The sequence below is a fragment of the Mastigoproctus giganteus genome, chromosome 7, assembly GCF_048544385.1.
Source record: "Mastigoproctus giganteus isolate SK-2022 chromosome 7, ASM4854438v1, whole genome shotgun sequence".
In the NCBI taxonomy this organism is placed as follows: domain Eukaryota; kingdom Metazoa; phylum Arthropoda; class Arachnida; order Uropygi; family Thelyphonidae; genus Mastigoproctus; species Mastigoproctus giganteus.
Window position 1 is genome coordinate 89,558,930 of NC_143581.1, and position 25,873 is coordinate 89,584,802.

Consider the following 25,873-nt stretch of genomic DNA (forward strand, 5'->3'; position numbering starts at 1 on the left):
GAGCAAGTTAAAACTGATCCTCCTGTGAATAACAAAGAACAAAATAGTAGAAATGTGACTAACCAACCCTAGACCTGCAAACAAGACTGAGAGAAAATGTTGAATCCATGGGTGTTGAAGAATCATGTATGGATCTCGTGGGCATGAGTAAAGGGAACCGTAGCATACTTGGGGTTATAGTGTCACAAATTTTAGAATTGTGTGGATAGTGTGGAGATAACATTGGTTAAATTACAGATTGAAAATAAAGTTTTAACGGAAAGTTTGGAAGAAAAAGAAAAGGTAAGTTTAGTCGAAATGACTGTGAAACCAAGTGAAGGTATTAATTCATATGCATCAGTTGTCTCAAGAGATCAAGGAAGTGCTACGTACCTGAAGGTGGCTGTGGTGACCTCCAACAGTACTCAATATAAAACTAGTGAGGATATTAAGGAGTGATTAAATTCTGTGAGACCAATATTGTGTGACGTAAAAGTAAAAATTGTGAGCAATGAGAGATAAGAGGCTAATTACTGAAGCTGATTCTGAACAAGACTTGAATAAAATAAAGAACTGTATGCAATTTCAAGATTTAGGTCTAAAGTTAGAGAAACCTAAGAGGCTAAATCCAAAGTTATTAATATATGATATGAGTCAGTACATGAATAAGGAAAAGTTTATTGAACAGTTGTGATTAAAAAAAACATAAGGACTATGGCTTTAGTAAAGAGAAAGTATGTAGTGAAGTAACGGTGTTATGTATTAATAAGCCGACTGGGTTAGCCGGTTGGGAAAGTGCCTACCTAGCAACCCAAAGGTTGCGGATTCGAATCCCGCCTTGGGCTTGGATCAGAGTAATGCAAAAAAAAAACCTTGGGAGGTGCATTATGGCCACAGAAGCCAATGCGCCAACAACTAACAAAAAAAAAATCTATTAATAAGGTATAAAATAAAAATGTATCTAATTGGATTGTAGAATTGCCTGCTATTATCATATGATAATTAAGGTGAAAGGGTTGGATTTATATGAACTGGGACTCAACTGAGTCAGGGATATTGTGTTAGCATTAGCATTAGTTGAAGCATATGATGCAAGAAAGAAAGCTTATACAGCATCAGCCAAAAAAAGAAAAGAAAACCCTTCTCATTTCACCCATCCCATCACTCCAAATGTTTGTCTAGTTCAGCCTTAAATTTATTTAAGCTATCAACTTCCACAACAAAAGATGGAAGTCTGTTCTAGCAATCAACTACCCACTGACTAAAGGGAAACTTCTGCACATCTATTCTACAACTGTCTTTCCTCAATTTGAATCTGTCCCTTCCCCTTCAGGTTCTTAATCTGAGTAAGCAGAAGTATCCCGTCAGCATTGAGCCTGCTCAAACCATTCAAGACCTTATACACCTTGATCAGATCACCCCTCAGATGCCTAGTCTTCAGATGCAACTTGTGCAGAACTTAGCCTTTCTTCGTTAGCACACCTGTTTTTCCCTCTCGCCACTCTTGTTGCCCTTCTCTGTACTCGTTCTAACAACTCTACATCCTTCTAAAATGAATGGAGCCTCCAGACCCGTACAGAGTACTCAAGGTGTGGCCTGACCATTGCCTTATACAAAGGGATAATCACCTCCTTGTCTCTGCTAGCAAAATTCTTATATATCATTGACAAAACTCCATGATCTGCTCTGGCAGCCCGTCTGCACTGCTCAGAGAACTTCATATCCGACTGCACAATTACCCCAGTGCTTTTTCATTCTCCGCCTCCCTGAGTGTAGTACCACACAGTTGGTACGTTTCTCTTGGGTTACTGCTACTCGTATGGAGTACTTTGCATTTGTCAATGTTAAACTTCAGTTGCCACTTCTCAGCCCATCTGCCTAACTTTTCTAGATCCTGTTGCAGTAAGTAGCATACTGTCTTTACTGTCATTACCAACCCTGCCAACCTTTGTATCATCTGCAAATGTGGACATTAAGCCTGATATACTTTCATCGATATCATTATTAAATAGACAAAACAACAATGGGCCTAGCATCGAACCCTGGGGGACTCCGCTAATAATATTATTCCACGTAGAACAGTGTCCATTTATTACCACTCTCTGCCATCTCCTGCCTAACCATTCCTTTATCTATTGCAGTAACTTGCCCCTAATGCCATACTGCTCCAATTTGTACAGCAACAGTATCAAAAGCTTTGCTGAAATCCAAGTATATGATATCGAAATTATTATTTGCATCCAGTTCCTTTGTGACCACATTGTAGTGTCCAATCAGATTGGTCAGACAAGACTTCCCTTTAACAAACCCATGCTGTGTCTGAACTATTACTGCTGTCTTCTCTAGGTGATCCTGTATCACCTCTTTAATTAGTGTCTCCATTATTTTCCCTGGAACAGAAGTTAAACTTAACAAGTCTATATAATTATTTGTGTCACCCTTTGATCCTCCTTTGTGAGTTGGGGTAACATTTGCACATATCCAGTCCATGAGTCCAAGGAAGCTCTCATAAGTATGGCTTAGGGTTTGCTAACTTCCTTTGCTGCCTCCTTTAATATAAAACTGGATAGATCCCATCCACCCCAGATGCCTTTCTTATGTTTATCTTCAACAATTTCTTGTCCACTTTGCTCTGAGTTATTACAAAATCATCTAGCTCACAACCAGAGTTTAATTCACCTCTGGCATTCCCCTCCCCGAATAACTCCTCATGTGTGAATGTAGATGCAAAATACTGATTTAGTTTGTTAGCTACGTGAGCAGGATCATTAACAGTTGAACCATCGATATCAAGTGTACCAATCTGATTCATTCCCTTCCTTCTAGAGTTAACATAAGTAAAGAACTCTTTGCATCCTTTGCCAAAGATTTCTCATAATCTGCCATAGGCTTCTGTGTTGCCTGAAAATTTATATGCATCCCATGCATTTTTCTTTTCTGCCATGAGCCTCATTAATTCATCCGACATCTATTTAGGCCTGAACCTTGAACCGTATTTCTTAGTTAATATGAAGAACCTAGTAGCCTCCAAAATTAAGTCCCTGAAGGCTTCCCATTTAGAATTCACCATTGATAACGTCATCAGTTGATTCCACTGTATAGAATTTAAAAACTGTCTGATACCACTGTAGTTACCTTTATGAAAACAAAAACCCTTCCCTTTACACTTGATGGTAGATACACCTTTAAATAAATCCCACATCAGTACACTGTGATCACTATCATCTAGTGGTTCCTTTATCTGCAAATTCTTGATGCATGAATAATCACTGCTGATAATCATGTCAAGAGTATTACTCCTTCTGGTTGCCCCTCGAACATGTTGCTATAGAAAACAATCCTCCAATAAATCCACAAAAGTCTTGCAAGCATGCAAGTGACCAACCCACAAGTTCCATTCAATATCTGGAAAGTTAAAATCCCCCATTACAAGACATTCTAATTTACTGGCCCATTCTATTTTTCTGCACAACTACTCATTGTACTCATCAGAGTCATTAAGTCTATAACATACTCCTACTCTCATTTTCCCTTTCCCAGTGTTTATGTCACACCAAACAGACTCAACATTGCACTGGCCACCCATGTCAACTGGAAGCAGTTCCTTAGATTTTGTGTTTCTTAACTAACAGCATAATCCCTCCTCCCTTCTTACCCTGTCTGTCCTTTCTGTACACATTGTACTCCTCAAATTCCAATTCTGCGCTGCTTGTAACTGTGTGATACCATATCTCCGATATCCCAAGAATATCTGCCTTTTATGTCTTGACCAGCACTTCAAATTCATCAATTTTATTTACTATACTTCAAGCATACATGCACTTATTCTTACTCTTAGTTACCCTAACACAGCCCATGTATTTACTTGTTCCATGATGACTCCCAGCAGCTCTTGAAATCTCCAGCAACTTGCTCTCTAGGCTGTTGCTGATTATAATAGAAGCAGTGCGAGTATCACTCTCGCCTCTGCATGGCAACCATTGATCTTTTATTCTGTGAATCCCCCAATCTAGCAGTTTTCTGATCCACCTAACACTGCCTCGATAGCATCAACAAATATTTTTGCACCCTTTCTATTTAAGCGTATCCCATCCCTGTAAAAGCAGTCTCTCCTGTTAGCAAGCACAGACCACGCTGAAAAAAATTCTACCTTGTGAATCTTGCACAAGATTCACAAGGTAGAATTTATGTCTGGACAGAATTGCAGACACTTTCAAATTTAACCCTAACTCATGACTTTTTTCCAGCATTCAGCTGTACTTGTTAAATAAATCTTCCGATCTCTTACTCTTAAGGTCATTAGTGCCAACGTGTACAATAATATCACCTTTTGTGCCCTTAAAAGATGATATCTTCCCTACAACTTCGTTCCACCTATCCTTTTTGCGTAATATATTCCCCATCTCCCTAACAGTAGAGTCACTGATAATAACTAGTTCCTGTGGGACCAGCACATTCTGCCTTGGAGATTGCCTCTGTGTTGCCTGATGCACAGGAGTGAGCTCTGGTGTTCAGTTGGGCAGCTGAGAACTTGATGGGCCCCTTATTAATTTTTTCTAGGGCATTTAGCCTAGACCTCAAGTCTCATATAAGCCCATCAGAATGTGGGTTGGTGCCTAATTTCTTCACTGTCTCTCTGCACCTAGCAGACACAAAGACATCCTCCTTGGCTAGATTATTTTCTGTTCTAGACAGGTCTGCACACATTTTGTACATTGTTTTAGACTGTGATGAGTTGGAGAATCGTCCCTTTTGGTTCTTCCGCAAGCCACAGCACTCCTGCTATTCTGTGAATGCTGCTTTGCTTCTCTAGTCTGGGTCATGATTCCATTAAGTATAATTTAATTAAAGTGAACTTTAATAAGATTAATAAATTTTACTGACTAATTGATAATACTATACTAATCTAACAGATTTCTCATACAGTGCTACGTTTTTCGCTATCTAGTTTACATTAAACCTTACGCTATTCCGTATCGTATAACAATGGTGGGAAGTTACGAATGTAAAATCTACAGACACTAAGTATTAACTTTCAAAATTGCTATCTAAATTCAAAAATAAACCATGGAGCTTGACCAGAACTATAAAGCTACTTATAGAAAATGATTTAGAGCTGCAAAAATCTTGGTAAACATGGTAATAACCCATTTGTAACACTGTGTTACAATTGTATGGCATTTGGGCATGTGGCTAAATATTGTAGAAATGATGCCGTCTGTGGACACTGTTCTGTGAAAGGCCATTCTTATCTGTCTTGGCATTTGAGGATGGAGGTGAGCAGATGCATCAACTGTTGGAGGCATCCCACTGTGGATAAATCCTGTCCTGAATGTCAACGTGTTTTAGAGATAAATAAAAAGAAAACTAACTCTGAGTAGACAAGTGAGGATTCATCCTTAATATTTAACAGATAAATGCATAGTGGTCTAAAGATGTGATTCAACTTAGTAAAGTGGCAGAGGAAAAGCATTATGATGTGATGCTCATTTAAGAACCATACTCATTTTTGGGTAAGGTGCAGGGATATCAGGGTACATACCGTGTTGTTCAGTGTGGAGAGAATCCCATGATGACTATAATTGTAATCAGTAGAAATTTGCCCTCTGTTCTGCAAATTTATATAGGGTCCTTGGGGACTATGTCTCGGATTGCAAGGTTAGGTGTAGATGGGAGGGGGTTGGTTGTCCCCAGGGCTCGATCCTCAGACCTTTCATGTGGAGTATTGTATTAGATGAGTGTTTAGAGTATGACATGAGCATTTTTTTTGTCCATCGCCTACGCTGATGACTTGGTTTTAATAGTTCCTGGGGATTCCCAGAAGCAATTGGAAGAGAGGGCAAGTTGTGTACTTGAGAAACTGTTGACTTAGAGTGTAAATCATAAATTACAGATATCCAAGGATAAGAGAGTAATCATGTTGTTGAAAGGGAAGCTCAGCTTGATGAGGCCACTGCTTGTCAGGTATGGGGGATGTCTCACGCAGATATTCTCATGCGTCAAGTACCTGGTGGGTCTGCCTGGAGGAGCAAATATTTTTTTACTGAACATGTTAAATAGTTAAAACAAAAGGTTGAGTTACTTTATAATAAGCTCCACCATGCGGTTAGAACTAAATGGGGGATAAAGGGTCTTTGAACACGTATGAATGTGTTTTTGTCCCCATAATTACATATGCTGCCAGAGCTTGGTGTTAAGAGACTGTCGAATGTCAGTCAGAGGTTTGCTCTTCTGGGCATAACCAGGGCTTGCCACACTACTTCTGCTGATGCACTTCAGGTTTTAGCAGGAAAAATGCCTGCTGATTTAATGGTTGCCTGTGTTGGGCTAATGTATTTTCTAAGGAGAGGCATTGCCACTGATATTTTGGGCTGTTGGTCATGCCCAGAGTATAAAAGATGTTCTGGGGCAGCAGTTGGCATTGGAGAGGAATCAACAATGAGCTGATAAATATGTGACAAACTAGGTGGCATAGCTCTGAGAAAGGCAGAGAGAGAGAGAAAGAGACATATAGATTCCTGCCACCTGTCTTTGCTGTCAACTTAAGGTGAAGCTGTGGCTGCAGTTCAATCTTAATGCCTGTTTCTTGCTCAGGGGATACTGCTTAATGTTCAGACTGGGTCAGTTTGGTTTAGTTCCCTCTGGTCTTTGCTCTTGGGGGAAATGAATGCCCATGTCATGCTTAACTGTGTCAACTATGTTGACTTGAGGTGGCACATTTAAGGTGGCATGTTGAATATGACCTTAACATGGTTTGATCATTTCTCAGTTTTTAATAAAATACAAAAAAAAAAAAATCTGTTTCTAGAAAATTACAAAATTAACAAAATTATTATTTTGTAATTTTTTATAAAAATAAAAACCAACAATTTATTTTCTATAAATAAAAAAATTGTTTCAAAAAATAAGCATTTTCACATCTTGTACATTCCATTTGCCTTTATAATTTATATTCATCACATGCATTTCATCTGTAACATACCAATCTCATTTTAATTTCTATCACTTATATATGACACTAGACTGACTTAGTATCTTTATAGTTCTCATCTATTGATTATATTCTTTGTGAATCAATATATTTCACAGTTAAAAGCATAACATCTCCTCCCCTTTTGTCATGTTTGTCTTTCTTACATACATTGTATTTACCGTATTCAGATTCTTCAGAATATACAGATAGTTCCCTACTTTACAGGTTAATTCGTTCCTAGCATGCGCTCGTAAAGTGGGAATTTATTTCCCATAGCCATAATGTCAGAAATAGGGGTTATGTTATCAACAATGAAATTAGCTAGCTAATTAGTTTGGTTAAACAATGATTGATTTATCCAAAGAAATGAAAATGTACCCTGTAATATCAAGCAAATTATAATAGAGAAATTATTTATGACTTACAAATGTTAAAGAATGTTTATTCTTCTTCATCATTGACTAAATGCACACTTGTTGATCGGCGCCTCCGTAGTCAGGTGGGAAGGAGCAGCAGTGCGTAGCACACGCTTCTTGATTAGACCGGGATTCGAGCCCGTCACCACCAAATACGGAGGATGCGGAAAGGTCAGGGAATGACCACTGCATATTCCAGGAGCAATATGGCCTTAGTTGCTAATGCTCCTAAAAACCAAATAACAACAACAACAACACTCGTTGATCACTCATTATTGGCTAGGCACTCGTTGGTTTGTTGCACAAGGAGTCGTCGTCTTCATAAATGTTTCAAGAGGAATTTGTTTCCAAGATAATCTTCTCTTTTAATTATAAATTTCACGATTGCATGCATAAGCATTTTTTAACAGCACACACAAATTGCAACTAACACGATTTGTGTGGAGTACAAGTTTACGAAGCTAAAAAAAAAAAAAAAAAAAAAAAATGAAGAGAAGATTCCGAAAATTTATTTTATGTTTTTTATATGATTGAAGATTTTAGTAAAGGGAAAACGCATTTCACTATAATAACGTAAAAAACCACACAATTCCAGTTATCAGTATTTTTGCAAATGCAATAACGTCGAGTTTATTACCCATTTATAATTGCTTGCAGTAACAGAAAAGCCCAATAAACCGGAAAGTACAAATTGTTTTATGGTAGTGACCTCCAGATATGTGCTTTAGAAAAATATCACAAAGCTGTTCAAAATTGGTTCTCATAACAGAACACATGATAATGATGAAAGTGTAGTGCAGTGCATTTTAATGATTTGAATTGGTAACTACACTATAAAAATGACCTTTTAGAGAGTTATATAGCAAAAATTTCAACTTCCGAAGTCGTGGAACGAATTACCAAAAAACAGTGTTATTGGGTTCATGTTACGATATATTCACAATACGTTGGAGTCTCTGGAATGGATTAATATCATAAAGTGGAGTACACTGTATGTATAGCTACGCGTGTGGTTTGATTTGTAGTATTTATCAATGTTTAACATTTATTTTTTGCAATTAATGTTCATATTTTCAATTTTGTTGATACTTGGGTTGGGGGGTGGGGAACCTTGTAAACCTGGGAACTCATAAAGCGAGAACTGCCTGTATAAGAATGAAGACATGTTTCTGAAATCCCTATAATTTCAATTTCATCAGATTATTAACCATACTCTGAGCATTGAACAGTGCTAATATTTTTTTTAAATTTTTTTTTTTATTATTTGTTACCCAAATACATCTCGTGGAGTGGCATATGGCAGTGCTAATGCTTTACTTGAAATTTTCTATTTGAATATTTAGTTAGTTCTAGCACCCTGATCAAATGATTATTAGTTCCTCGTTACATTTTTTTTTTTTTTAAACTTTCTTTCCATTAATCACAACCCTTACTACTTTAGGAAGGATGGCTGCAGAATAGATGTGTAGAAATTTACTTTCAGCTAGAAGGTAGTTGATTGTTTGGAAAAACTTCCGTCTGGTGTGAAGTGGATAGTTTAAATAAAATTAAGGAAGAATTAAACACATTATGAAAGGGAATGGACAGGTAATGTGGATTCCCTGCATCATTTGTCACTATACTAATAATACTATACAAATTACTGCATGTGCAAATAGGACTGTTTGAGTATTGTAAGAATCAATTATACCTATGCTTTTAGCCAATAAAGTTTTTGGTTTCTGTGAGATTTGAATACTTATTTTGTCTTTTTGGCATACCTTGGGCCATGTTGATGACTTAAATTCCTCAAAAATAGAGCTAATCCAAAATCCCCACCAAGGACTCACTTCTACCCTCTCATCTGTGTGTGCCTACCTCAAAAACTTGTTCATTTGAATCAACAAACATATATGCTGCACAGAACAGCTGCTCCCATTCAACTGCTTATGTAAATAGTAACTGACAAAACTACCATGGTGAAGTACATAAAAACAATTGTCTACCTTACTATTGAAGCAGAGATGTGGACATTAGCAACCAATATAAAACCAGTGTTTGCATCTGATAAGAGCAGAACTTTTGGTATGAGAATTTTTTATTAGATATTCTATCCTAAAGTACTTTAGCCATAAAGCCATTTGGTGAGCAGTCATCTGTGACAGTACCATTCAATGTCCAAAAGTTGAATTGTGTTTCCTTGTTTTTTGTAATTTCTGTTTTGGTTTGACTGAAGTCAATAAGTTCTTTAACTATTGCAATATTAGCATAAGCATTAGTAGGGGCATGCAATGAGGAAGCAAGCTTATGCAGCATCAAAAAAAAAAAAAAAAAAAAACACTCCCATTTCACACCTCCATTCATTCCAAATGCCTGTCCAGCTCAGTCTTCAATTTATTTAGGCTATTACCTTCCACAGCAAAAGATGAAAGCCTGCTCCACCAATCAACTATTTGCTGGCTAAAGGAAAATTTCCACATATCTATTCTACAATTATCTTTCCTCAATTTGATACTGTGCCCCCTCAGGTTCTTAGTCTGAACAAGAGAAAGAATCCCATCAGCATTCAGCTTGCTCAACCCACTCAAGACTTTATACACCTCAATCAGATCACCTTGCACATGCCTATCTCCAGGCACTGAAATTTGCAGAACTTAAGCCTTTCTTGGTAAGAGCACCCCTTTGTTCCCCTCACCAATCTTGTTGCCCTTCTTTGTACTTGTTCTAGCAACTCTACATCCTTCCAAAAATGAAGCCTCCATACCTGTACACAGTACTCAAGGCGTTGCCTGACCGTTGCCTCATACAGAGGGACAATATATCATTGACAAGACTCCATGACCTGTCCTTGCAGCCTGTCTGCACTGCTCAACAAACTTCAAATTTGACTGCACAATTATCCCCAGGTCTTTTTCACTTTCCACTTCTCTGAGTCTAATACCACACAGTTAGTACGTTTCTCCTTGGTTATCGCTACCCATATGCAGTACTTTGAATTTGTCAACGTACTACATATGGGTAGTTGCCACTTCTCAGCCCATTTTCCCAACTTATCTAAAATCCAGTTGAAGTAGCATACTATCTTTACTGTCGTTAACAACCTTGCCAACCTTTGTATCATCTGCAAATTTGGACATTAAATCTGATATAGCTTCATCAATATCGTTGATAAATATACAAAACAACAATGGGCCCAACACCGAACCCTGGGGAACTCCACTAACAACATTTGTCCACAAAGAGCAGTGTCCATTGATTACCACTCTCTGTTGTCTCCCACTCAACCATCCCTTTATCCATTGTAGCAACTTAACCTTAATGCCATACCTCTCCAATTTGTACAGCAGTCTTCCATAGGCAACAGTATCAAAAGCTTTCCTGAAATCCAAGTATATGATATAAAAATTATTTTTGACATTCAGTTCTTTTGTGACCACATCATAGTATCCAATCAAATTGGTCAGACAAGACCTCCCTTTAACAAACCCATGCTGTGTCTTAACTGTTACTGCAGTCTTGTGTAGATGATCCTGCAACGCTTCTTTAACCAGTGATTCCATTATTTTCCCTGGAACACAAGTTAAACTAACAGGTCTGTAGTTACTTGTGTCACCTTTTGTACTCCCTTTGTGAATTGGTGATAGATTTGCACACATCCAGTCCATGGGGACCTCTCCTGAGTCCAAGGAAGCCCTCATAATTAATTATGGCTAAGGGTTTGCTTACTTCCTTTGCTGCCTCCTTTAATATATATGAATAGATTCCATTCACCCCCAGCTGCCTTTCTTATGTTTATCTTCAACAATTTCTCTATTTTACTCTTAGTTATTACAAGATTATCTAGTTTCCTGCCACAGTTTAATACATCTCTGGCATTCCCCTTCCTGAATAACTCCTCATGTGTGAATGTAGATGCAAAATACTCATTCAGTTTGTCAGCTACCTGAGCATGATCATCAATAGTCAACCCATCTATGTTAAGTGGTCCAATCTGATTCATCCCTTTCCTTCTAGAGTTTACATAAGTAAAGAACTCTTTGCGTGCGCCTCCGTAGCCAGGTGGGAAGGAGCAGCAGTGCATATCACATGCTTCTTGATTAGACCGGGGTTCGAGCCCGTCACCACCAAATACGGAAGATGCGGAAAGGTCAGGGAATGACCACCGCATATCCCGGAGCAATATGGCCTTAGTTGCTAATGCTCCTAAAAACAAAAAAAAAAAAAAAAAGAACTCTTCGCTGTTTTTCTTTGCATCCTTTGCCAACAAAGATTTCTCGTAATCTGCCTTCACCTGCCATAGGCTTCTGTGTCACCTGATACTTTATATGCATCCCATACATTCTACTTCTCTACCACGAGCCTCATTAATTCATCTGACATCCATTTAGGCCTAAACCTTGAACAGTATTTCTTAGTTGGAATGAAAAGCCTAGTAGCCTCCAAAATTAAGTCCCTGCAGGCTTAGCATTTAGAATTAAACGTTGGTAACTTCAGTAGTTGATCGCATTGTATAGAATTTAAAAACTGTCTGAGACCACTGTAGGCACCTTTACGAAAGCAAAAGCGCTTCTCTCCCATTACCCTTGATGGTAGTTACATCTTTAAGTAAATCCCACATCAGCACATTGTGATCACTGTCATCCAGTGGTTCCTTTATCTGCAAATTCTTAATACATGAATAATCAATACTGATTATTCATGAGTAATCATGAATAATCAGTATTGATTATTTCAAGAGTATTACTCCCTCTGGTTGCCTCTCAAACATGTTGCTATAGAAAACATTCATCCAATAAATCCACAAGAATCTTGCTAGTGTGTGAGTGACCAATCCACAAGTTCCAGTCAATATCTGGAAAGTTAAAATCCCCCATTATGATTTACTGGCCCACTCTATTTCTCTGCACAATTGCTCATTATACTCATCAGATTCATTAGGCCTATAACAGATACCTACTCTCATTTTTCCTTTGCCAGTGCTTGTTTCACATCAAACAGACTCAACACTGCATTGTCCACCAACATCAGTTGGATGCACTTCCTTAATTTTTATGTATTTCTTAACTAACAACATAACCCCTCCTCCATTACTGTCTTGACTATCCTTCCTGTACACATTGTACTCCCCAAATTCCAATTCTGCACTGCTTGTATCTGTGTGACACCACGTCTCTGATATCTCAACACATCAAAGACATCAAAGGCAGATAGCTTGACTAGTACTTCATGAGGAAGACTTCCAGGTATTGCCCTGGCCTCCAAATTCCCCATACATCAATCCCATCGAGCATCTGTGGTTTGTGTTGGAACAGCAACTCCGATCTGCTGCATCTCAGCCACAGACCTTACAGGAATTAAAGGATCTGCTGGTTAAGTTTTGGTACCAGATACCACAAGACATTTAGAAATCTTTTAGCATCCATGCCTCACCAGGTACGAGCTGTTTTGGCTGCACGTGGGGGACCAACATCATATTAGGTAGGTGATCATAATTTTGCCTATCGGCGTATATGTGAAAGAGTTATATACATTTTGAAAGTTCTTTCAACATGGTATCAATAAAATACATCTATATGTAAACAGATACTCTTGAGACTTTACAAAGACAGATTCTGCAAATTTCACCCATTTTTAACAAATAATGGGCCTTTTTTTTTTTTTTTTCCGAAAATTGATGAAACTATCATAAAAATAAAAATATACAATGATGTGTTTTTTTTTTTTTTTTTTGTTTAGTTTTTTTACGGTTTAAAATTTTAGGCTTTTTGAAAAATTTCCAATTTATTTTATTTTTTTCCTTTTTTTTTTAAAAATAAAATTGTGATTTTATTTTTGTAAGTAATCTTGCTGTTAATGTTCAGTGCCAAAATAAGAAATAAATTATTTAAAAGCATTTATGTACAATTCAGTTTTATAAAATTTTTAAAATTTAAAAATGTTTTGTGTAAATTTATCAGAAATGGACTCTAACCATGATTTCAGCTGCCGTTTTTTGGACTTTCTTGTGCTGAAATTTAAATTGAGAAAGGACAGTTGCAGGATAGATGTGCTTTCAAAAATTTGCTTTCAACCAGAGTACTTGATTGTTGTGACAGACTTCTATCTGTTCTATAGAAGTGGGTACTTTGAGTTAATTTAAGAAAGGATTAGGCAGTTTATTAGAGGGGATAGACAGCTGATCTGTGTAGTTTTTTATTGGTTAATGCAGTATAACCTTGATTGCTTCCTTACATCCTTTTTTACTACTAATTCTAATAAACAATATATTTGAATCCTTCACAGAACGGTTAGAATGTTTATTAATTATGCGTGGTGACTGGATTTTGATGACTTGTGTTTTTTTGCTTGTCTGTTCATGTTTTTCTAAACTATCTTTATTATTAATTATCATTTATTTATTTTTTTTTTTTTTTACAGAAAAATCTTCAGAAACAGCAAGTGTGGGGAGGAAGTACCTCTGTACGGCGTCAGATATCTGGTACAGCATCCAGTGTTGCATTTACACCTTTGCAGGTAATTGAACTAAGATTTTTAAGTTAAGATTATTTTATTTCAATTTTAGTTTGTTTTTTATAGACAAATTAAATTGTTTTGAAATTTACTTTCTATGGTAGACTGTCAAAATAATGAACCCCAAATAACAGCATATTCGAACTAATGGCACATTAAGATCAGATGTTTACGTACAGTGCAGCTGTCTTCCAGTGCCAAAAAAAGGAAAATGCAAGTCACGTGATTACTTTTTGTTTAAATTCGCCATTTTTAAAGTGAATTTTGTACTGATATCATGGATTATGCCGCTGTTTTACATTTATTTTAAATTAAAAACCCCTCACCATGGATCCACAAATTAATAAACCTTATACAGAGAAGAAGAAAAGAAGAACAATTAAAGCTTAGTGACAAATTTGATATAATAATAGAACGGCCATAAGTAGTAGTGTATTATTGGCAGAATATGACATTGGATCATCAACGTATTTATGTTTTTTATGTGCAGTTAATAAAATCGCATTCTTAATCTCTCTATTTCTTATTTAGTTTCATTATTTCTGCATTAAATATATTAAAAATAAAACTTTCTAGATAACAGAAAAATTGAAATAACAGCATCTTGAATCCCCGAAGGTGCCATTATTCTGAAAGTCTTCTGTGTATATGATATCCAAGAATATGTTTACCATTGGAAGCCAATTAATGCAGCTGACATTATAAAAATGTAAATAATTAAAAAAATCCTATAAACTGTAATTCTTTTCTATTTATTTATACTTATTTTTTCACAATTTCACAGAAAACTAAAAAAATCAAAAAGGCAAATAAGAAAATAGTATTGCCACTTAATGTGTGAACCAGTGCCATCAGTGCGTCTTTCAGATCATTAAAATTTTGCATGTAACGCAGCTATACAGATTTTTTTTTTGAATTTTGTTGGTAATGGAAATTCTTTCCTCGGTGACAATGATTCAACATTGTCATCGAGGTTTTGTTTCGCTTACCCTATCCTTGAATATCCCATAGCCAAAAATCACAAAGAGTAAGGGGACCAGTTCAGAGGCATAGCACGACCAGTAACATCTAAAAGTGGTATCCAGGTAGGCATACACAGTGTGGACAGAATGTTGGGAAGTACCATCCTGTTGACAGTATCTGTACACTAAGATACTTGAGCAGTAGTCTTAAATTATAGGAGAAAACTTCATACCTTTTTTAGTAGGACTGTTAATCTCTCAACACTCAATCGCGAATGATTATAATATGAACTTAACCCCCCATGCATAGTCATAAATAAATCAAATTAAAATAGCTATTAACCTAATTTATTCACAAATAAATTAAACTTTAAAACCATTTTTTAATTTCTTTTAAGAGACCACCTTGTTCGGTTTGTTACTGTGTTCACAAGAAGTACAAAAGTGATTCGCAAATGATATCTCCCCCCCCCCCGTTTTTATATAAAATTAACGACACCTGACACGAGATTATTTATATAGACCAATGTATGAATTACTATTCTTGCATGCGTGTAAGCGTCCACGAGTCCAAAATATTATAAGGTCTGCATATATTAATAGAGTCAACATTTAATCTCATTTCTAATGTTTCGATTCATTAAAAAGGAACACTAGTTCCTTTTTAATGAATTCATTAAAAAGGAACACTAGTTCCTTTTTAATGAATTCATGAATTTTAATGAATAGTGTTCCTTTTTAATTCATTAAAAAGGAACACTAGTTCCTTTTTAATGAATCGAAACATTAGAAATGAGATTAAATGTTGGCTCTATTAATATATGCAGACCTTATAATATTTCAGACTCGTGGACGCTTACACGCATGCACGAATAGTAATTCATACATTGGTCTATATAAATAATCTCATGTCAGGTGTCGTTAATTTTATATAAAACAGGGAGAATATCATTCGCTAATCACTTTTGTACTTCTTGTGAACACGGTAACAAACTGAACAAGGTGGTCTCTTAAAAGAAGTTAAAAAATGATTTTAAAGTTTAATTTATGTGTGAATTAATGGATATTTATTTGTTTCGTCGTTTTTAGATTTTTGCAACAATTGTTTTTCAATTCTCACGGTGGCATGTGATGTTGGTTGGTGGCCGCTGCCTTTCCGTAATTCTTTCCAATTCCCTTGAAGTGATATGAGAGTTGAAGGCATGATTATTTTAATTAATAGCTATTTTAATTTGATTTATTTATGACTATGCATGGGGGGGTAAGTTCATATTATAATCATTCGCGATTGAGTGTTGAGAGATTAATAGTCCTACTAAAAAGGTATGAGGTTTTCTCCTATAATTTAAGATTATTATAATAATAGGACTGATTGGGCTTCATAGTCCCTTTTGATTTGAATCAAGAAGTAATTTATTAGAGGCATATTCTCACAACATGTTGAGCTAATTATCAGCATTCACTACTTTTCCTGGAAGAAGTATGAAACCATCACTTTCTACCAAGTAATTGTGTACCAGAAATTCACCTTGGATGAGAGGCTCTATCATATCATTGACATTGAGGTTAAATAACTTATACACTTGACAGAGTTGAACTAAAGCCATAGTGGAGGAAAGGGACTTGGGTATGATGATATGGTGACAACAGAAGTTCTCTGAACATTGTAGACTGGTTTCGAGGAGGGGCCCATGGGGTTCTATCAGTGATATATTGAACAATCGCTAGTAGAGATAAGGATGTCATAATCCCATTATACAGGGTGTCTAAAATATTGGTACAAACGTTTAGGGGAAGTAGGTAACATCTAAAGGAATGAGAATCACATAGGAACCCATAACTGGAAACGTCACCGTAAGTCGTTAGATGTCGCTGTTCATCAGATCGTGAGAGGGAAATTTTCTGATTTACTCATTCAAGCAGTAGTCGCCGCACGAAGAGCATGCATCGATATATGAACTGTGAGCTGGCAGACATGCGCCTAGTGTATGGATTAGCAGAGGGCAATGGATGAGCTGCTCATCGAATTTATAGAGAACGCTTCCCAGAGAGACATGTACCAGACCACCGTTTGTTTGCGTGTGGGTGCATCAAAATTTGTGCGATTATGGGTTATTTAGAGGTAACAGGAGTAGTGCGGGCAGACCACGTTCAACGCAAACTCCCGCCATTGAAGAAAGTGTGTTGAATGCTGTCCAGAATAATCCTACTACCAGCACATGTGCCGTTGCCTCTGCCTTAGGAGTTGCCTTGCTGCAGTGTACAGTGTAAAGGAATCTGGCACCACAATTCATCTCCAAAGGGTTCAGTTACTGCTCCCCCCCCAAGATCATCCTGCACGTGTGGCTTTTGCGCAGTGGTTCTCGAAGAAAGTGTTCAAGACTTGAATTTTCCAGCCTATATTTTGTTCACGGATGAGGCTTATTTCACTCAGGAAGGCTTATTCAATCAGCACAATGCTCATGTTTTGGGCTCATGACAACCCACATGGTGTGCGCCCCCCATGCGGCACAACATCGCTTTGCAATAAATGTGTGGGCATGATCAGGTATGGTCGGTGACTGCTTAGTCGGCCCATACCTGTTACCATCCCGCATGAACTCCTCTAAATATCGGATCTTTCTTGAACAAGTTCTAGAAAGATCCGATGCCTGCCCGCACACCCACCTGATTTATAGAGCCTTGATTTCTTTCTGTGGGGGGCCCTCAAATCTATCGTGTATGAATCGCCTGTGGAGACGGAAATGGATCTCGTGGCGAGACTCGTCTGCGCTGCTGCTACTGTCAAAGAAACTCCAGGTGTGTTCAACCGTGTCCGCCAATTCCATGCTGCATCAGTGTCATGCATGCATCGCGTCTCATGGTGGAACCTTCGAGCATCTGTTGTAACATCACGAAATGCATCCATCTTGTACTCCATTGTTAATATTATGTCAAATAAATGTTTGCCACTAATTACTGTCTTGTGTCATTTCTGCTTCTTGTGCCTCTGCTACTACTTTCCCGTGACGTTTCTGGTTATGGGCTCCTATACGATTCACATTCCTTTAGATGTTACCTACCTTCCCTAAACGTTTGTACCAATATTTTTGAGACACCCTGTGTAAGACTATTGTTAGACCACACTTGGAATACTGTGTTCAAGTATGGAGATCGCACTAAAAGAAAGACATTGTTCTTCTTGAAAAGGTCCAAAGACAGGTAATTCACCTGGTGAGATCGACAAAAGGCCATTCATATGGGGAAAGACTTTGAATATGTGGTTTGCAGAGCTTGGAAACTAGGCATCTTAGAGGAGACTTGATTGAGGTGTTTAAGGCTCTCAGACGCATAAGTAAATCCTGAGCTGGATATCATCATTCTTCTCTTTCTGGTGATTCCTTTATATTTCTGACTCTCTCTCTCTCTCAGGGTAACTCAGGAATTTTTTTTGGCTGTTGCAGCATCAGCCTCAGGCTTCCTTGCACCATATGGCTAATAATAATAAAAATGAATAAGGATGAAATTTTCATGGTTATAAATAACTCTAGAACTAGGGGCCATAGTTTCAAGTTACGGGGGAGTTGTTTAGACTGGATTGCAGGAAGTTTTATTTTAGCCAGCGAATTATAAATTACTAGAATAAGTTAACCTACATGGGTGGTAGAGGCCGACACTCTGGGAAATTCAAAGGCCAGTTGGATAATTACCTAAAGGAGGAGGGGAAATGCATAGGTTGTCCATTTCCTTTTCTCTTATTAATTAATTTTTATTATTATTATTTTTTAAATTTTCTTCTTATTATTATTAATTTGTTTTTATTCTTATTATTTTACTTTATGTATTTTTTGTTATTTTATTATTATTTTTTATTTATTTTTGGGTGGTGCAGCATAAGCCATAGGCTTCCTTGCACCATTACTAATACTAATATTCATATGTGTAATTAGGGGATTTCTGACCCACAAATGACTGTTGTTTTGCTCTCTGAAATACATGGAATGTTGCTTCATCCGAGAAGGCAATGTTATGGATAATGTTAGAATTATTGTTCTGCATTTCAAGGAAGATTACACAGCACCTTATGGGATTCACTTTGTCTTCTGATATCAAATAAAGAATTTATATGTGATATAGCTGCAAACAATTCCTCAATTCTCCATGTTGTCATGTATAATAAATCTGGTTCTAGACTGAGGCATCACAGTGATGTAGAAAGTGATGTTAACATTGCTTATTGCACTTTGTAAATGTTTGTATCTGTGATAGCTGTCAGTGGATGACCATTGTGTGGAGCATCAACAAGAATGCCAGTGGACACAAACTGTTTGCTAATTCACTGTGTAGTATATCAGCTTTAGAAAAGGTTCTCAAGGTAAGCTGCAAACATCCACTGCACTCATGTGAGGAATAAGTCCATCCCTATCCACAAAGCCACTTTCCAATGTTCATCTAATGTAAATTTGTCATGACTCAAACCAACAATCTGAAAAATAAAAACTCCCATAAGAGTGGTAACATACTTATGAACCCATCTGTATAATGTACACATTAGCAATCACATCATTTGATATTACAATAGTGCACAGATAATAACTGACTTTCATCACTTTTCAACACTATCAACAAAAATAATGTTTGATGTTATGTAAGATCTTCAGTTTATGATGTGATTGGAGCTGTTACAGTATTTGATATTTTTTTTTATTACCCTATGATGACATGGAAAGTTTTGAAAAACAAATTTGAAATCCTCATGGATACTTTAAGACATAATATTTCTAATAATGTAATTAATGTTTGCGATAGAGTGAACAAAAATCTCTAAGGTTAGTGGGAATTTAAAATGTAGAGCAGCCTTATGGCTTAAAGCTCCTGCCAGATGATTTCTCTTTGCTAATGGTAACTAGAAACTGAATTAGAACTGGAAACACACACTGGTCATAAAATACAAACCTTTATTCAGTGTCGAATCGGACTGCCTTTGCTTTGAATAACAAGTGTGCAGTGCACTATGGATTCTCTCAATGTTTTAGTGCATTTTGGTCTAATTGTAACTGTTCTTCCAACAAAATATCTTGTAGTTGTTTACAAAGTTGAAAGAACAGGACTTCTTTGGTGAATAGATCTCTCCAGCAAATACCACACATTCTCAATAGGATTGGGATGAGGTGAATGCAGGGGCCAGGGAAGATGGTTGAAATAATCAGTGGCATGTTCTCCAAACTATTCTTGTACAATTAGCATTAGTAGAGACATATAATGCAAGAAAGCAAGCTTATACAGCATCAACCAAAAAAAACACCTTCACATTTCACCCATCCATTCACTCCAAATGTTTGTCTAGTTCTGCCTTGAATTTATTTAAGCTATCAACTTCCACAACGACAGTTGGAAGTTTATTCCAGCAACCAACCATCCGCTGGCTAAAGGCAAATTTCCACACATCTATTCTACAACTGTCTTTCCTTAATTTGAATTTATGTCCCCTCAGGCGATTAATCTGGGCAAGTGGAAGAATCCTATCATCATTGAGCTTGCTCAAACCACTCAAGGTCTTATACACCTAAACCAGATCATCTTACAGGTGCCTGGTCTCCAGAAGTTGCAGTTTGTAGCATTGAAGCCTTTCTTTGTAAGAGCAACCCTTTGTTCCATTCACCAATCTTGTTGCCTTTGTCGATACTCATTCCAGCAGCTCTACATGCTTCCTAAAATGAGGACTCTAGATCTATATACAGTACTCAAGGTGTGGCCTGACTATTGCCTTATACAAGGGGATAATCACCTCCTTATCCCTGTTAGAAAAATTCCTGTATATCATTGACAAGACACCATGAGCTGCTCATGTAGACTGTCTGCACTGCTCAGAAAACTTCACATCTGACTGCACAATTACCCCCCACCCCCCGGACTTTTTCATTCTCTACCACCCTGAGTGTAGTACCATGCAGTTGATACATTCCTCTAGAGTAACGCAGTTGATATGTTACACTAGGGTTACTCCTAACCATACAAGCATGCAGTACTTTACATTTATCAATGTTAAACTTCAATTTCCACCTCTCAGTCCATCTGCTCAACTTTTCTAGATCCTGTTGCAGTAGTGTACTGTGTAATTAACAACCCTGTCAACTTTTCTATTGTCTGCAAACTTGGACATTAAGCCTGATATACCTTCATCAATATCATTAATAAATACAGAAAACAACAACGGACCCAACACTGAACCCTGGGGAACTCCACTAATAACATTAGTCCACGAAGAGCAGTGTCCATTGATTAGAACTCTGTCTTCTCCCACTCAACCATCCTTTTTATCCACAGCAGCAATTTTCCCTTAATGCCATACAGCTCCAATATGTACAGTAGTCTTACATGTGCAAAAGTATCAAAATCTTTCCTAAAATCCAAGTATATGATATGAAAATTATTTTTGTGCATCCAGTTCCTTTGTGACCACATCATAGTATCCAATCACATTGGTCAGACAAGACTTCCCCTTAACAAACCCATACTGTGTCTGAATTATAACTGCAGTCTTGTCTAGATGATCCTGCAGTGCTTCTTTAACCAGTACCTCCATTTTTTCCCTGGAACTGAAGTTAAACTAACAGGTCTGTAATTATTTATGTCACCCTATGATCTTTCTTTGTGAATTGGGGTCATATTTGCACATCTTGAGTCCACGGGGACCTCCACTGATTCCAAGGAAGCTCTCATAATTATGGCAAAGGTTTTGCTTATTTGCTGCCTCCTTTAATATAATTGAATAGATAAGTATAGGTCAATGTTGAAAAAAAGCCGTGGGTTAGGGTTGAATTTCAAAGTGTCTGCAATTCTGCCCACACGATAGGAGGGAGTATATGATGAGAGCCTTGTTGATCAATTTGGCCCTGATGAGATTGTGCAAGGCTCAAGGGGTAGAATTTTTCTCAGCCTGGTCTGTGCTTGTTAACAGGAGAGACTGCTTCTACAGGGATGGGATACATTTAAATAGAAAGGGTGCAAGAATATTTGCTGATGCTATCGAGGCAGAGTTAGGTGGTTCAGAAAACTGCTAGCTTGGGAGGATACATAGACTAATAGATTAACAGTAGCTGCTGGCAGAGGTGAAAGTGATTTTGCACTGCTTCTATTGAAAAGCAATTGAGCAGCAGCCTGGAAAGCAAGGCAATGGGGATTTCCAAGACTGCTGGGAGTGATAGTAGAACGAGTAAACACATGGGTTGTGTTAGGGTAACTAAGAGTAGAAACAGGTGCATGTATACTTGCATGTACACCAATACTAGGAGTATAGTTAATAAATTTGATGAGCTTGAAGTGCTAGTCAAGACATCAAAGGCGGATATTGTTGGGATATCAGAGATGTGGTGTCACACAGATATAAGCAGTGCAGAATTGGAATTTGGGGAGTACAATGTGTACAGAAAGGATAGACAGGACAGGAAGGGAGGAGGGGTTATGCTGTTAGTTAAGAAACACAAAATCTCAGGAAATGCATCCAATTGACGTTGGTGGACAATGCAATGTTGAGTGTGTGTGTGTGTGTGTGTGTGTGTGTTATAGGCCTAATGAATCTGATGAGTATAATGAGCAATTGTGCAGAGAAATAGTGGGCCAGTAAATCAGAGTGTCTTTTAATGGGGGATTTTAATTTCCCAGAGATTGACTGGAATTCGTGGGTTGGTCACTCACACACTACCAAGGCTCTTGTGGATTTATTGGATAATTGTTTTCTACAGCAGCATGTTTGAGAGACAACTAGAGGAAGTAATACTCTTGATCTGATTATCAGTCGTGATTCTTCATTAAGAATCTTCAGATAAAGGAACCACTAGGTGACAGTGATCACAGTGTGCTCAAGTGGGATTTACTCAAAGAGGTAACTACCATCAGGAGTAAAGGGAAGGGTTTTTACTTTCGTAGAGGTGCTACGCTGGTCTGAGACAGTATTTAAATTCTATACGGTAGGACCAACTGATGATGTTACCAACAGCAAATTCAAAATGGGAAGCATTCAAAGAATTTGTTTTGGAAGCTACTAGGCTTTACATACCAACTAAGAAATATTGTTCAAGATTTTGGCCTAAATGGATGTTAGATGAACTAATGAGACATATGGCAGAGAAGAAAAATGCATGGGATACATATAAATTAACAGGTGACACAGAAGCCTATGATAGATATAAGCTGGTCTGTAACCAAGTCACAAAGGAGGTTAGGCAGGCAATGGCAGATTACGAGAATTCTTTGGCAAAGGATACAAAGAAAAACAGCAAAGAGTTCTTTACTTATGTAAAATCTAGAAGTGAAAGGGATGAATCAGATTGGTCCATTTGATATTGACAGTTCAAATGTTGATAATCCTGCTCAGGTAGCTAACAAACTAAATGAATCTTTTACAATTACATTCACACATGAGAAGTTATTCAGGGTGGGGAATGCCAAAGGTGTATTAAACTGTGGCAGTAAGCTAGATAATCTTGTAATAATTGAGAGTAAAATAGAGGAGGAATTGTTGAAGATAAACAAGAAAGGCACCTGGGGTTAATGGAATCTATCCAGATATATTAAAGGAGGCTGCAAAGAAAGTAAGCAAACCCTTAGCCATAATTATGAGAGTTTCCTTGGACTCAGGGGAGGTACCCATGGACTGGAAATGTGCAGATGTGACCCCAATCTACAAAGGATCAAAGGCAGACAGGTAATTACAGACCTGTTAGTTTAACTACTGTTACAGGGAAATTAATGGAGGCACTGGTTAAAGAAGCATTGTAGGATCATCTAGACAAGACTTCGGTTATAGCTCAGACACAGCATGGATTTGTTAAGGAGAAGTCTTGTCTGACAGATTTGATTGGATATTATGATGTAGTCACAAAGGAACTGGATGCAAAGAATAATTTTGATATCGTATATTTGGATCGTAGAAAGGCTTTTGATAATGTTGCATATGGAAGACTGCTGCACAAATTAGAACAGTGTGCCATTGGAGGTAAATTGCTGCTATGGATAAAGGGATGGTTGAGAGGGAGAAGACAGAGTGGTAATCAATGGACACTGCTCTTTGTGGACTAATGTTATGAGTAGAGTCCCTCATGGTTCAGTGTTGGGTCCATTGTTTTCTGTATTCATTAATGATATTGATGATGGTATATCAGGATTAATTTCCAAGTTTGCAGATGATACAAAGGTTGGCAGGGTTGTTAATGACAGTAAACACAGTACGCTACTCCAATTTGATCTAGATAAGTTGGGCAAATGGGCTGAGAAGTGAAAACTGAAATTTAACATTGACAAATGCAAAGTACTGCATATAGGTAGCAATAACCCAAGAGAAACTGTTTGGTACTACACTCGGGGAAGTGGAACGTGAAAAAGACCTGTGGGTAATTGTGCAGGCAAGTATGAAGTTTTCTGAGCAGTGTAGATGGTCTGCATGAATAGCTCATGGTGTCTTGTCAATGATATACAGGAAATTTTATAACAGGGATAAGGATATAATTATCCCCTTGTATAAGGCAATGGTCAGGCCACACCTTGAATACTGTATACAAGTCTGGAGGCCTCATTTTAAGAATGATGTAGAGCTTTTGGAACAAGTACAGAGAAGCGCAACAAGATTAGTGAATGGAACAAAGGGTTGCTTTTACGAATAAAGGCTTACGTTTTGCAAATTACAGTGTCTGGAGCCCTAGGCACTTGCGAGATGATCTGATTGAGGTGTATAAAGCCTTGAATGGTTTGAGCATGCTCAATGCTGATGGGATTCTTCCTCTTGCTCAGAATAATCGCCTGAGAGGGCATAAATTCAAATTGAGGAAAGACAGTTGTAGGATAGATGTGCGGAAGTTTGCCTTTAGCCAGCGTGTGGTTGATTGTTGGAACAAACTTCCATCTGTCGTAGAAGTTGATAGGTTAAACAGATTCAAGGCAGAACTAGGCAAACATTTGGAGTGAGTGGATGGGTGAAATGAGAAGGTGGTGTGTTTTTTTAGGCTGATGCTATATAAGCTTGCTTTCTTGCATCATGTTTCCTTGCTAATGCTGTCATTATTAGATCCCATCCACCCCAGGTGCCTTTCTTATGTTTATCTTAAACAATTTCTCCTCCACTTTGCTCTCAGTTATTACAAAATCGTCTAGTTCACTGTTTAGAGTTTGATAAACGTCTGGCATTCCCCTCCCTGAATAACTTGTCAAGTGTGAAAGTAGATGCAAAATACTCATTCAGTTTGTCATCTACCTGAACAGGATCATCAGCAGTCAAACCTTCAATGTCAAATGGACCAGTCTGATTCATCCTCTTCTCTCTAGAGTTTACACAAGCAAAACTCTTTGCTGTTTTTCTTTTCATCCTGTGCCAAAGATTTCTCAAAATCTGCTTTCGCCTGCCTAATCTTTGTGACTTGATTACCAACCAGCTTATATCTATCATAGGCTTCTCTGTCACCTCATAATTTATATGAATCCTATGCATTTTTCTTCTCTGCCGTGAGTCATTAGTTCACCTGACATCCATTTCGTTCTAAACCTTTCACATCTGCCAACGGCTGCTGTTAATCTATTAGTCCATATCTCCCCAAGCTAGCAGTTTTCTGAACCATGTAACACTGCCTCTATCGCATCATCAAATATTCTTGCACCCTTTCTATTTAAGTGTATCCCATTCCTGTAGAAGCAGTCTCTCCTGTTAACAAGCACGGACCATGCTGAGAAAAATTCTACCACGTGTGCCTTGCACAATCTCTCCAGGGCCAAATCGATTGACAAGGCTCTCGTCATATAGTCCCTCCTGTTGTATCTGGACAGAATTGCAAACACTTGCCTTCAACCCTAACTTGTGGCATTTTTTCAACATGGACCTGTACTTGTTAACTAATTCTGCCATTCTCCTACTCTTAATGTCATTAAGCCAATGTGTACAACAGTATCACCTTTTGTGCCCTTAAAAGATATCTGCTCTACTACGTCATCAACTTTTGCCCCTGGCAGAGCAGACATACCCAGATCCAGTTCCACCTATCCTTTTTGCACAATGTATTTCCTGTTTTCCTGACGGTAGAGTCACT

General features: G+C 37.6%; 1 protein-coding gene across 3 annotated transcripts in view; it reads left to right on the top strand.

Annotated features, from left to right (window-relative positions):
• Window positions 1-25,873, top strand: part of Prp31 (pre-mRNA processing factor 31) — a 262,750-nt gene that overhangs the window by 233,376 nt on the left and 3,501 nt on the right. For all 3 annotated transcript variants that reach the window (XM_090376998.1, XM_090376999.1, XM_090377001.1), the window contains exon 13: window positions 13,765-13,860. In XM_090376998.1, coding sequence (XP_090233124.1) covers window positions 13,765-13,860 — 96 coding nt within the window. The remainder of the gene's footprint in view (window positions 1-13,764; window positions 13,861-25,873) is intronic.